The 15,078-nt window shown below is 38.4% G+C and overlaps 1 protein-coding gene across 1 annotated transcript in view; it reads right to left on the bottom strand.

Moving 5' to 3' along the window:
- RSU1 (Ras suppressor protein 1) overlaps positions 1–15,078 on the bottom strand; it is a 101,061-nt gene that overhangs the window by 77,968 nt on the left and 8,015 nt on the right. Inside the window, exon 4 of the mRNA XM_014875629.2 lies at positions 1,347–1,467. Coding sequence (XP_014731115.1) covers positions 1,347–1,467 — 121 coding nt within the window. The remainder of the gene's footprint in view (positions 1–1,346; positions 1,468–15,078) is intronic.

Raw genomic sequence — 15,078 nt, 5'->3', positions numbered from 1 at the left:
AGCAGAACGCATTTTGCAAAGCTAAGACGGGGTGGTAAATCCTGTGCCTGGAAAACTTTGTGTATGGAGGGGATTAAGAAGGAAGAGCATTTAATCTCTAAGATTTTAGGCCACTTGATACATGAGGGTGGCAAATATGGTTCCAGACCTGATTGCCTGTTGTTCCAAACACCAAGTGATCTTTCGCATGACATTTTTTCATTAATGCAGACTAGTATTTAAAATGTATTAACATTGGTCACTGCTTTAATCCATGGGAAGTGCCCAACTTCTTCCTTCATATACTGCAACACCTCTATATGCAATTCCAGCAATATGGCTCTAACCCCCAAAATACAAAGAATCCTGATTAATATTTGCTCTGAAAAGTGATTCAGAGGTTGAAACAGATATTAAGGAAAGCTAGAGATCTACTGTGACCAAAAAAGCACCACCAGGGAAGAAAGATCATCATTAAAACATTTACTGGCATTCCAACAGTTCAAGATGCAATTAAACTATCAGCACTTTACAAAAGTATCTAAAGCAGAATAAAAAGAGCCTAGCCAAAATCATCTGGTATTTTTAAGAGTAAAAAATGCTTAGTATAAGGTGTTCAGAAGTTGAAATTCATACAATACAAACATTCTTTCTATGAGAAGCCTATAATGATAAAGCTTAAACCTACCAGTGCTTTCCTAAATAGTTACACTTTAATATGCCCATTTAATTTTAAGAAGGTCTTACGCTTAACATTTGTTTTCTTAATAATTCAAGAAAGCCCTCTGCAACTGTAGTTATTATAAAGTATCACCAGCTCTACTCGAATATAGAATCTGAACACTTAACAGAAACATCCCTGGCACAAATTCAGTCAATACTAGCTCTTTGAACTAAATGCACACCACATCTAACACATACTGCTCCTTTTACAGGTTCAATATAAACTGAAATGTCTATAAACCTGAATTTGAAAATTTGGAATTAAAATCCTAAATTAACATGGATGTTTTTTTAAATCAGAACAGGAAACAGAGCTTGATTCTTATGCAGTAAACACAGAATTAAGAGGCAGTTGCTAGGGAAGTAAAAGTCAGTAATTGTTCAGTTTGACTACAGTATTCAATGAATATGAGTTGCTGTTGTCCTTAAATGGTTATCAGCATACCAGAGTAAGTACTAGATCATTTAAATTTCTGTTTATCCAGGACATTAACTGAACACTCTGATGCAGTAATTCCCAGGTTATCCTCAAAACCACTTTCAATAAAAAACTTTACTATCAAAAAAAAAAAAGTTACAGGTTCAGCTGCAATGACATTTGCTAACACCTCTATTACAGCAAAGTTGTGCATTAAAATACGCACCCAAGGTTCAGGTGTTTGAGCTTCTGAAGGCTGCTTATCTGTGTAGGCAGCTCCTCAATCTGGTTGTTGAAAAAGTTGAGCACTTCTATGTTTCTCAGGTCTGCGATGTTTGCTGGCACAGCTGTGGGAAAGTTTTCACAGTGAGAGACTGCAAGTAGACCAAGCTACCCAGACTACAGATGCTTTACCAGCACCGAGTGTTTGAACTGTTTGTACAGTGGCTGCAGCAGAGAAAGCAATAAAAGCAAAGTTTATATCCAAAAAGCCTGCTGTCTGGAACCTGTTCTCATTGCTGAGAGCACTCATTTTGTACTCTTTAAAAATTACTACCAGAACTGTAAGATATTTTGACTAACAAAGACGACTGCAGAGAGAGAGAGAGACAAAGACAAGTGCTCTTACAGACTAACAGAGCAGGCTGTCCCCTCAATTCCTGTAGCACACACAGGTCTCAAAAGAGCAGAGCCTGAGACTTGGATCATGTCATTATTTGAGTGGAAAAAACAATGATACAAGTCGTTATACCAAGACAGCAATTGTACTAAAGGTCTTTAACAACAAATGTAAAATAATCCCTCATTTTTAGCAATGGCCCATTCTGCTTACTGCTTAAACAATTTAGTATCCAAATTCTTGGTCGTTTAAGATACAACAAAATTTACAAAAAAAAAAAAAAATTCAGCCATAAAGGAACTGTTTAGCCAAGCCCATTTTTAGTTACGTCCCATGAGTGATAAACTAACTGATCAATACACATACATGGCAACAGTGGATTACCAACAGATCAATAGCTGGTTATTATCTAGAAACATGAACTATAAGGCAGAAACACAATACAAACGACTGTGCCAATGAGGTTAAAAAGCAATTCAGATTTGCATCTCTTCCCCTCCTTAAATTTAGTGAGATTTAAGCAGCCAGCTGAGGTGTAAAGGAGGTTGGCAAGTCATCTGCACTGAAGCTTGCACCTGTGCTCAATATTCACCTTGGTTCAGTCTCAACTTTGCATCAGGAACCCACAGAGTGCTCATCTAAATAATTAGAAGGTTTTATGAGCCCATGATTTTTTTTATTTGTTGGTATGAGGCAATCTCAGTCTTAAAATGGAGTCAATAATGTTTACAAAGCAGAACATTGCAGTATGTCACATTTACTAGATTAGAAGTCTAATTATACTGTGAACAATAATGGGATCCCTAACAAAGACTCTAATTACACTACATAAATATTACTGTTGAGGGTCATATTCATTGCAGGAGGCTTCTAGCAGACTTTTATATAAAGTCATTAAGGCAAATCTCAACATTTAAAAGACCTCCCTTAGAGGTATTTTCCAACTAGTCCATACTTATCTGTCATTCAATGATAGCAAGACTTATATGCATTCACAAACTAAAGGGTATTTCACTACCACTACTACTGTTGTTTTAAATTATTCCCTAACAGAAGTTAACTGAGGATTTTAATTGGCATCATTCAGCTGTTTCCAGCCTTGATATTTCACCAGAAAAGTAATTACCAGTATTAAAATATTTTCCTTTCAGAAATTAGACTTCATAATTTGACTCTGATGACATGCAATGGACAGGCAAGTCACGTTTCTGATCTTCCCAGATACTGCATTTATGAAGACTACGAATCAGAAGTACTAATAAAATACAGGTTTTAGTTTAGTCAAAGCTTTAACAATGGAAAGACCAATACAGATCTATCACTGTCTCCTGATATATCCATTTAATCCTCACATACTGTATTTCATGTTGTGAATGGCACTTAAGATACTTTATATCATTATTTTCTTCAAGATATACTAAAAGCTGCATTGGTAAGCAGGCTGAGGTGAGAAAAAGGCTAAATATTTAGCAAAGGATTTAAATGAAGTGTTTTTGTGTCTCACCCTGTTAAATCAAAATAAAAAGCCCCAGTCCACAACTGTACTTTTTGGTTTGGATGGAATGCCCAGAGGTATTTTGTGAGAAGGAAAAACAGAAGAGTAGATCAACACTAGGCTTATGGTAGGGAAGAGAGGACTTTTTCCTGTAATAGTTTATTTTCTGTTTCAACAATTCACATTCATTTGTAATATAAATGAATGCTCTCTTGTATTCAATGAAAATCAGAAGACTGAATTTAAGTTCTGTACTGATCTTCTAGCTAAACTGCACAGAATCAGGGGTTTCAGGTCAAGATCAGTGGTGGTCAAACAACGCTGACTAGGCATATCATGCTCTGTGTTTCAAACTTTACATGACCTGACTACCATCTCACTACTGTGTTCAAAACTCTTCCCAGATACATAGCAGACTGCCAAATCCTGAGACATTCATGTTCTGGCAACACTGAATTCCACTGGAGTCTCCTTCTCATGATGAGCTGTGAGAGTGAACTGTCAGCATCCTGGTTCTATTCACCCACGTATTTACAGTACGATCTGCAGTGTCTTAACAACTCTTCTAAGACCATCTGCTGCCCAGTGTCATTAACAACTCCCCCTCAGCAAACGCTAGTAAAATTTGGCAGCCCAGTGCCTTTGCGTTCTCCTGTGCAGCTTCAGTCACATCATGAAGCCCCATTCATACCAAGTTTCACTTCACAAGACCAGGAACAGCTTCCCCTTGTTCAATACTGGAAATTGCATACAGTGATTCACTATGACAGCTGTAGAGTTCACCTTGATTTCAAAGGTTCGTTGACAGTGAACGACAGGATCTATAGTCTGCCCACAAGGAATAAGAGGACTTTGTTCATGTTTCTGGAAATAAGGCAACTGGTTATACTTCAAAGCATTTATGCTCTTTTTGCCCTGAAGTTAGTGGCAATTCTTTAGGCACTAAAACAAAGTTCTCGAAGTTCAAGAGACAAGTTATTACATTTCATTCCTATACAACCAGCAGCTGTTTACAAGTCAACAAAATTATTTCCAAAATATAGATAAGAAGGATTAAATGGTACTGTTCAATGCCTATGTAACTCCACACCTAGAGTATCCTGGATCTGGGCATTAGCTCTCTTTCAGCATTGAGAGCCAAAAGCCAAGACCAGACATGATCTTCACTAGAGGTCTGATGTTGCCCTCAGCTGGAGAGCAGGCACTGGGTTAGAAGGACCCTTCATCCAGGACAGCTACTTACCCTGCAGAGCAACTCACTAAAAACATCTGGATCAGTGACAGCAGCTTGGAATCAAATGTCTCACATGTAACCCTTTCCCATAAAGCAGGAAGTCAAGAGGTTCTCATACCACTACATAGAACTGACAAACAAATCCAGCTCCTCTTCTATACTCAACCTCTGACAAAGGACAAAGAGCACAGGAAATGGAAAAGAAGAAAAAGAAGCCCATTATTTTCCCTCTAGCTCCACTCAGTAAGAGTTCCACTCTTCTGCCAACCAGACAGGTCTCAATACAATTCCTCCTGTGGTGGCAGGGCCTTCATACAGCTAAAAATGCACAGGCTTCAAAAAGTCATTATTTCTAGAAACAGACACCAATATTATTTCTCTTAAACATCTGTGAAGCCCTCGGAAACAACAGCAATCCTCACAATTTCAAAAGCAAACAAACTCAGGTGTTTGCAAAATTAAGTTGCCATTTCCTTTTATCTAAAATATGAAATCTAGTCTGATTTTTTTTCCTGTTTGTTTAGTAAAGACACTAAATTCAACGTTTCTGAAGACACTCTTGGTAAAAAAGATCTGTATCAAAATTTCCTTTACAGTTCAAAACTAAAATAAAAAACATTTTAGATAAGGAACTTCAAATTGAAAAAACTAGAAGGGTCAATAAACTATCCAACTGAATAAGTGAAATGATTTAGTAAAAATGCAAGTCTCTATGAGAAGAGCACACAGTACATAAACTGCGTGAAATATTCTAGTTCATTTAAACCTTAACACTAAATATTCAAAATAAACATTGTCCCACTGCTGCTTGGAAAATGCTATCTGCAATACCTGATTATGCATAAAATTGTACATGAATAGGCTTGCAATCTCCTCAATAAATACGACCCAAAGGCTACAGAGAACCTTCAACTGAAATCAATGTTTTTTGAATCAGACATCAAGAGAAATAGGAATTTTAATTTTTTAAAGTAAAATTAATTCCTTTGGCAATCACATCCTTAGAAATTTTGAATAGCTGCAGAATCCATTTTTTTTTCAGAAAGTTTCTTTACTAATGAAGTAATTTTGCAATTCCTAGGAACATGATGTTCAATAGTACTCCAAACCTTTACAGGTTCTAAGGGAACATTTATCCAAAAGAGCTATGAAAATAGCAGTACCTGACAGAGAAGAGGTTTATACAAGTATGCCAGTTTCTCATTAAACTGTTCCACTGGAAAGCTGGTCAAGAGTCATACGGAGTAAAGAGAACTCAATACAGACTTTTCAGAGTCCAACCAATCCATTTTGCATCCCAAGTAGAGATTTCTTGCAAGAGCAAGAACCTACTTTTTAAGACTAAAGTAAAACTTGAGGGCTACACAACGTAATAAACCCAGTTCTGTGGACTTGCTAATCCAGATAGCGTCAACAGGAAGCTTTCATGAGTAAGGATCCCTTAGTGTAAAGGTCATAAAGACATGAAATGTTACTCACATTTCATGGGGGAGGAAGAATTTAGAATACTAAATATATAATGCATTCTGTGCATCCAATATAACTGTACTCTTAGAGCTAGAGCCATGTTTAGATTAATTTGACAAGAGTTCTGTTATACAGAATGAGAAGTAATCCGCTTCACCAAAATGAAAGAGGAATTAGCAGAGGGAGAACACAACAGTTTCCATTTTAAATATTCATAGGCATGCTGATACCATACTTGGCAGCTAACTGGAGAGAATCCTGATCCCAACTGAAGCATACAGCACTTAATTTACACACTATGTAGTTCAAGTTTCCCCTTTTGCCCTCCTTTCGCTCTTCCAAAGATGGATATTAATCTTCCTCACACTGAAAACATTAAAAAAAAAAACTTGTCTCCTTAATCTTCAGCTCTTTCCAGAAACCAGCAGGGTTTTTTAATTTCAATTAGCCACAGAAGCACCTCAGATATGAAACTGTTCTTATGAACATGTTTAAATTATACTATAGCTCATTCATGTGCTAGTGTGCTAACAAAGCAATTTGTCAATAAACAGTTCTCACTTAGATGCCAGAGTCTAAGAAGAGCAGTGAGCACAAGAAAGACTGAGAAGATACTGGGAATCAAGTGACATCTAGTGAACAGAAAGGACAAATTTCTTCTTTGAGAAAAGAGCTTAAGATGTCAGAGTTTGGAGAGAAATACTAGAAGCCAGGGACTGAGGTTAGGAAGGGATTACTATATTGAAAATACATCACCTAACTGCAAAGAACTGAAACCATACCAAAATAGCTCACAAAAATCTGATGCTTTTTAGCATTTTTAACAGCATTAAGGAATGGTGTAAATAAAGAGATATATAAATGTGTATATAAACACACCCTTTATTTCTGCAAATAATTTTGAAGATAACAAAGTATTAGCCAAGCTTCTTGAATTACTGTAGTAATTCAACCACAGCATCTTCATCTTCAATAACTGCTTTGTGAGAAGTGCACAGCTCAGCAAGACACTTGCTGTCTTATATTTAAGTCAGGAGAAAAAAAAACCAAAACCATGAGGTACACCATGCAAAAAGCTGAAAAACATAGGCTGCATACCCTTATTACAGGTCAAATTATCTGTGTGTGTTTATACTTCAACAGCAGATGCTTAAGAGAAATAACTTCTGCAGGACAAGAGAACTTTAATTAATAGTGTTTAGATTTAATATTAGGCTTCCACCAAATGCAAATAATATCACTAAATGCCAGTGAGTCTCTTTCAGGTGTTTGACCTGTTTAAGCACGATCTTTTTAGTTTCACACTACTGCACAGTTGCTGACTTTAGATAAATCAACCCACTTGAAGTTCATTCAGTACGTTCACCTTTCCCTTCCTCAATATTTTAGTTACTTCAGTCTATTTAACATGTTTTCTGCAGTTTACAAAAGGGATTAACCAAAAATGTCCTGCACACCAGCCCTTGAACAATTATTACAGATTACCCTCAAAGGTGAAGATCACTTCAGCCTCTTACTAAGAAGCATCCATCTACCTGTGTGCCTAGCAGTGCTTATTTACAAAATTCTGCTTTCAGCATGTCTAAATTTTTTTTCATTATTTCAGTTTGCCTTATTAGCCAGTGTTTGAAGTTTAAACTCTTTACACCACTGAAATGTTTTTAGAAATCCACATAGGACTATTTCTCACTGCAACTTGAATCAACTGAGTCTTTCACCTATTCAGCATTGCAGACTGCTGTGCTGACACTGCTTAGAGGGGACACCAGCCTGTCCTCTAAACACACTCACAAAAGAAGCTGCAGTAAAAAAGCTTACTGCTCAAAACCAGAGTCAGCACATGCGTTTCTTGTTCTCGTTCTCAGAAGAATTGGGAATGAATTAAGCTACCTCCTAGTTTGGGCTCCCCATACCCAGTACTTGAAGCACCTCCTTAAGGTATGGTACAGAGTCCTCCCTGTGCCTTGACATTAGCTTGGCCCAGGCTTCAGCTGACTGTACATTTCAGTTCCAGCTACAGGAGATATTACTTCAAGACAAGCAACCAGTTACCACATTACCCATCATCACATCAAGATCAGGGAATTATTTCACCCCAAAGGTTATGCCATAGGACGTGAATGGAAAAAGTTAAGAGGCCAGATGGTGAGCAGTCTTAGGGGAAACGGTGTGTCATTATCCACTTCAACACACCTGACTACTAAAGGAACAAAAAGAATTCATAGAAAATAGAGTACAAAACGAAATACACAAAACTAAATCCAGTTTCCCCTCAAGCTACACCAAAACTACCTTATTTTCTCAGTCCTTCCATATTAGAAGCCAAAAAATTCTACTAGGCTGGTTAGACAGTAAATTCTGTAATACAAAATCAATGACTTTAATGAGGTGAGTTCATTTTTGCAATGTTCACTTCCTCTGAAAATGCCAACGGCATAATAGTCTGTATTTGGCAAGAGGATTTACAATAAGTTTCCATTACAACCCGCATATAAACATGGAGAACGATCATTTATATGGGGCTTCCACAAAAAAATTAGAGCGATTTTAAGCCACTGGGAAATAAGTGAAGACACAAGAAGTTTGTAGTAACATGTCAGAAAACATTGAGACTTAAAAAAAGGGGTTTATATGTTTGCAAGTGTCTTTTAATGAAAGAACAAAAGTTTCTGAAGAATTCTGTAGAATTATGTTCAAGAAAAGTGATTGGTGTCTAGTGTTGTTTTTAGTAAGGTCGTTTTACTGATGGTGGAAAACTGACTTGGTGCCATACAGCACAAACTTTGACAATTTAATTTATGCAAAAATTGGGTAATTTCTGCATATATCCCTATACCATTACAGCACAAAACTCTTTCACACATTATTCTGTTTCATTCCCCCAAAGCTTCTTAGAAGCAAAGCTGATATTATCTGTATTTAAAATTAAAATGCCCTACCATCTCTATTTTCTCAGAAACAAAGATTTGGGGATTTTTCAGGAAAAGAAAAATCTAGCAAGGTATTTAATCTAAACATTTGAGTAGAACCCAGATGTCACAAATTTAGTAAGGCATATGTATAAGGATCTCCTTTTCACGCCCTCCTGTGTACTGCATCCATAAAGGTATCTCCCATTAGAGATCTCTGCATCAGAAGTAGAAATAAAACCAAATCAAAACATACTAAAAAATGAAAGGCTTACAGTTAGCTTAAAGCAACTCTCCCACACATAGCTGACAGACAGTTGGGCACAAGTCCTGTGCTTTGGACACAGCCCTAGTCTCACCTTGCAGACATTACCTGCCCCATTTTGGGCTAGATCATGTCAGGACGACAGCTCGGATGACTTACCAGAAGGAAGCAGAGGAAGCAGCATAGTAGAGGAGAATACAAGAATCAACAAAGAGTAAAGAGTACAGGTCATCTAGTTCCTTCCAGAAGTCAGCAAATTTGTTATATAAATAACCTCATACCAGGCAAGATGCAAAGTGTCAGACAATACCAGTGGGAGACACCATCACACGTTTCAGCAGACTGGAGAAGACAAAGCAGCTAGACTGGGAAAGAATTCAGGACAGGCAGATGCAGTGTTGCTGTCCCTGGACAACTTCCAATACATCCAGGTATAGGCTACAGCCAGAAAGGTGACTCAGAAAGGAGACATCCTAATGTAAAAATTAAACCAAGAGATTTTAGCAGCATGCTAAAAAAGATCAAGGACACAGACAAGAGGGTTAACAGCAACAAAGGGACAAGCTTCTGTGCTAGTCACATACAGAGAGAAAAACAATTTAGGAGATGGCAGAGCAAAGAAGCAGTAAGTCATGTGAGCAGAAAAAAAAGTTTTGAACTGCTCTGCTGAAAGAAGGGAAAATGTACAGTGATGATCAAGGGTGACCACACAGCTGTCAAAAGAACAATGATCAATGAGACACAGCTATTCTGAAATGAGCACAAAGTGAACTCAAACAAAATTCAGGTCTGGAAAAGGGAACCAGCAGCAAAAAAATAATGGTTCATACCACAAAAAGCAAGGGACCAAAGATGAGTAAAGGATTACATGAGAATCAAGGGAGAAGCAGTGGAAAGATCACAGAACAGTACAGGACAGCAGATCAGAAGAATGGTAGAGGAGGACAGAGAACAAGACATCAGGTAACACAGAAGAGGTTTGAGGAAAAAAATAGTTGTTCCTGATCTCTCATCATTTAATCGTTTAATAGTACTGGATAAGGAAGGAGAACACGAGAACAAAAGGATATAGCAATCATTAGGAGTGAGCTACGAATAGCAGGAAACTTCTGGGATCATTTACAGGCAGCACAAGAATACGTGAAGCCAGTGAGCACAGGATCACCTGAGGTTTAAGGAGGCTGAGGAGAACAGCAAAAACGAAGCTGCTGCCCACCATCACCTGCCATGCAGGATGAACAGCTACCAGGAACACAAACGTCTTCCCAGGAAAAAACAAGCTAAATGTACTCAAACAGTGACCTCTGCTGGACAAAGCACAGAGCACGGGTACTTCCATCGGCGGCCAGAGCACTCCCGGTACGAGAAGATAACGACACAAAAGCTCGAATCTCTGAATTGATTTCTTCAAATGACTGCAACGTTAATTAACCACCACTGCAGGTAACGCAAATAATTGTCATAGTAGTCACAAGTCAAAGACTTAAGTGCGTATCCCAAGGTAAGTGAAAATAAAAGAGGTTGGCAGTGTAATAGTTCCACACGTATTGATGACTACCAGCACTCACACCTGCTGTCAATGCTGAAGTAACCTTTAATATTCCAGACTGCTTTTCAGTCACATCTTTTCCTCTGTGCCCTTCTGGGAGGGATAACAGACAAACTGAGCATCTGAAACCTCTTCAAACATGCTTCCTGTTCACAGTTTAGTACATGCATTTTAATTGTCAAAACTTCATCAGCATACTGAGTAAGGATTTGCCATCCTATACCAGGATGTGAAATTCTGTACATGTTTTAAGAGACTGGAGAATACTCTGAGTTAGCTGATCTATCTAGAGTCCAGAAGGTTCAGTATCCCTTCACAATTTATGGCAAAATAATACACAAAAGCTGCTCTGCCAGGAAAAAGCAGACCACATTTTTATCCTCTATCAGTATTCTTTATGAAAGTGAGTTTTTTCTGTTGCTAGTTCTACTCCAATTCTTGCTCACTTACAAATCCAGTGGCACAAGGGGACCAAAAGGTGAAACCTAACCTACCTGCTGACTTCAGCCTGAAAAGGTACTTTTTTCCAGTCAAACGTAGCCATTCGTTGTTCGAGCACAATCAATTTACAAATAAAGTAAATAAATAAACCCCATGAGCCCTCAAGACATGTGGTAGACAAACCCTACCATCAGCTCAGAAAAAAATCCTCATCTTGACTCAGATGATCTATTTTACACAGTTTCCCAGAGCTCCACCTTGTTGTGCTTGAAATGATATGGGGCAAGACCCAGATTAAAAACAGACAAGCCTGGTGATATTCCTTCCTGTCCCTGACCTGGGCTCCCCAGAATCTCAGTATTCTGCAATTCCCTGTTCCCCAGAACAATTATTAAAGCATGAACTCCAGCTGAAGGGCTCTGAACAAAGTAGCTCCAAGTTTGATTTCAAGAACTTTTATGACAAATTCCTTAACACATGACTGGCACTGCTACGCCAGCATGAACCTCAGAGCAGCAATGTCAGAGGAATCATGGCAGCTGGCCCTGCAGAACAAGCAGAAGGTCACTTTCATCTTGCACAGAGGCACCAGATGAGCAAGTGGCCAAGATTGCAGCAGACTTTCAGTTAAGTTCCACTTGAAATTGAGTGAAGTAGCCCTAGAAATACACACAACAGATGCATAAATACCCATAAAAATTACTACTGTTGCAGAGATGATGCAGAAACAATATTTCTGGCTGACCAAACTGATCAAACGTGGTTTCTACAATAGTATGTCCTGTGGCTCAAACTCCTTCTCTGCCTCTCTAGCACAGCTACCCTAATTCCCTGCCACTATTCATGTCCCATAAATGATCCTATTGAGCAGGAGGTGAATGTCTTCTGTATGTCTCTCAGCTAGCATCAAGTGACATGGAACTAAAGCAGCTTGGTCACATCTAGTCAAATAAATCCACCACACTGATATCTATGCAGATATCTATGGTTCAGCCACCCATTTCCACCAATTTAAAAAACATTTGTTAGGACTTCTATTGCATTTATTTTGATGGTAGCCAATGGGTTCAAAAGACAACTGAGTCAGGATCCGACAACCTATACAGGCTAAGACCACCTTGCATTTTGTTTCTCAGCTGTATACTGGATAGAAGGCTTTAAAATGACAAAACAATGGAGCAAAAAACTCCCAGTACAACATAGAGACACTACCCCCTATGTCTACATTATGCTAAGAAAAAGCACAAATATTCAATTTCTCCTTCTGCTTTCTACTTGATTGTCAGAGATCCTACAGAGGAATCATCCCAGCTTTGTCACTTATGCAGCACCTGGTTCAACAAGACTGCAGAATCACAGATATTTAGCTTTCTTGAGAGTTTTGCTTCCAATTTTGAAGCACAAGAAATTCTCACCAAGCAGCAAAGGACAGATTCAACTGTTTCAGAAGTCACCTAGAGCAGAAAAAGCTAGTTCAAGACTGCTCCATTAGCACAGCACCAGATAGCTGAAAAAAATTCAGCCTAATATCCTCCAGAAAAATCAATGTGAACTTGAGTACTTCAGGTAATGAATGATTTAGACACGTAAATGAAGTACGAACGGCACACTAGAAATGCTAATAAAATCCATGCCACAAACGTATTCTGAGCGGTATGATGGATTTAACAGAGCAGTCCTCATACTTGCTGATGAAACTTAGTTTCAGTAGTTTCCTGGAAAAAGGACAAAGTATGTTTACATAAAAATATGCATATCCACTTTTTACATTTATTTATTCTTTTAGATAGACATATTTACTCTAAACACCAAAAAAAAAAGCTAGCAGAACACTCATTTAAATGGGCAGAAAACTTGTAGAAGATGCTAATATGACCTTAGTGTAGCATGTCAAGTGTCACTGCCATCAGCTTCTTAGTCATTTTAAGAACAATCTGCTAAGACAATTAATTACATAGCTTAAAAGATTAGGTCAACAGTGTCAAATATGAGAGTATGAACTTGAAATTTAGCCTTTTAAAAATGTGTGCTGTCTATTTAAGTGTCTACATCCATTTAGGAAAGAAGAGTAACAGCGCTCTTATTTTCCCATGAAAGAAACCCATACCCAGCAATTAGAAAGGCTGACAGAATCCCTTGGCTGAGAGAAGACATGTACTTGCAGCCTGCTGATCTGATGGCTACTTTAGGAGAAAGCAGTTAATTGAAGGCTGAGATTTAATGTAATGTAACACAAACTTACAGTCACAGCAGTCTTTAAACTGGTATTCTGAAAACTGTAACTGCTTTAAGCAAATGGTACACTCAGTATTTTTCCTGAATAGTTAAAGTCAACCTGAACATATCCTTCTTGGACACTTCCTATTACTGTATCTTTCCTCCTCCAGTCAGGTCTGCAGCTAAGACTAGGACATAGGCTAGATAATCAGCTTTTCAGTGTGGAGCTCATGCCAAAGCACATGCCCTCCCCAGGCTCTGATCTGAGAACAGCCAAATTTACCATGATTCAAGTCTCCATGCAGGAGCTTCAGCCTGTCTCCTCTTCCTCAGAGCAAGGCAGACATCTGCTACCTGCCAGCCACTTCTGTGTTCAGCTGAGATCATCCTTTAGGTATGTTAAAATTTGACCAAGTGGAAGAGCTGATTCACTGGCAGTCTGAAAGTGTCAGATTTCAAAAGGTCTAGGAATTTTACAAATATCAGACAAAGAATAGTGAAGTTTAAAAAGAGTAGCATTTCCAACTCATTTCATCCTTGTGCCAGGTAAGCAGCCATTCAGATAGAGATACCAGAGTAAATAATCAGCACCTGAGAGAAGCTTTGCCTTAGCACTAAGGTACCCAACCTGGGGTGAGCTGTCTGATCACAAGAATTAGAGAGGGGCAGAATGAACTGCTATCTCAAGATGCCTGCAGCCCTCCAAAGGCTGCAGAGAAAGCTGCAGTGGCCAAGTACAATTAACTGCCTAGCTTTCAGAAGCTCAAATTCAGAGACAGCCATCTTTTTGCAGTACCTGAGGGAAGACAAAAGTCACTAGCTGGGTGGCCCCACAGCCTGGCTCCACCAGTGGCTGGTAACAAATGCCAGAAGGCAATATCCCCAAAGAAAATTTACCATAATCTTTCTCAAAACATTCTCCCAGCTTCAAACTATGTTACTTCATGGCCTTCTAAACCATGGACAGAGCTGCATGTTTAACAGTGATGCACTTTGGATTTTTCCGTCCTTTAACCGGCCCATTAATTTACCCATCAGTCTGTTGGTCACATTTGTAATTAAATTGAAATTTCTTTGAAAACTACAATGGAATAAAAATAAATAGCAAGATGGCAGTCTAGAGGGCACTACACTATCAAAAGAAAGGTCTTGAATAACTAATTCATAGTTCTCACAGCCAGTCACAAAGTGCCCATAATTTTATCTATTTACTACTACAAACCCTTTAAGTACCCAATAAACTGCATCCAGGGAAGTACTTAGGCACTAAAATCTAGGGATATTTATATTTTCCTCATGCTTAATCCTTTGCAAATGCTCAGAGACTCTAGTGACACTTTTGCATTAATTCACATGTTTTAAATAACACATACTACCTTACAGCTCATGCAGCAAGTAGTGTAGAGTTCAACAGGCTTAGTTTTATTAGTTTGTGTTAAGATCCATCTCAATTTGTTAAGATTTCCTTGGATACACCCTACAGCCCCTACTCCCTTATACACCTCTTGTCAACACACACCCACTTTATTGGTGCCATTCCACTCCCCATTTCATCTCTCCAGTTGAGTTTCAAATAGAGGACTGGTTTAGAGAGAAATCCACTGGCACATGCAGCAAGCAGACAAAAACAAGACCAAAACTTCTCTTTAGATGATGCACAGAAACAGAGGCGAGACAAAATTCACTGCTTGAATTTCAACAACCAAGAAGCAGAAATGTTTGCACAAGATACTGTAGATAAACCACAAAAACTTTTGCCTTG

Source organism: Sturnus vulgaris, chromosome 1 (genome assembly GCF_052056855.1).
Source record: "Sturnus vulgaris isolate bStuVul1 chromosome 1, bStuVul1.hap1, whole genome shotgun sequence".
NCBI classification, from domain to species: domain Eukaryota; kingdom Metazoa; phylum Chordata; class Aves; order Passeriformes; family Sturnidae; genus Sturnus; species Sturnus vulgaris.
Note: the sequence above shows the minus strand (reverse complement) of the source record. Positions and strands in the feature narration are given on the sequence as shown.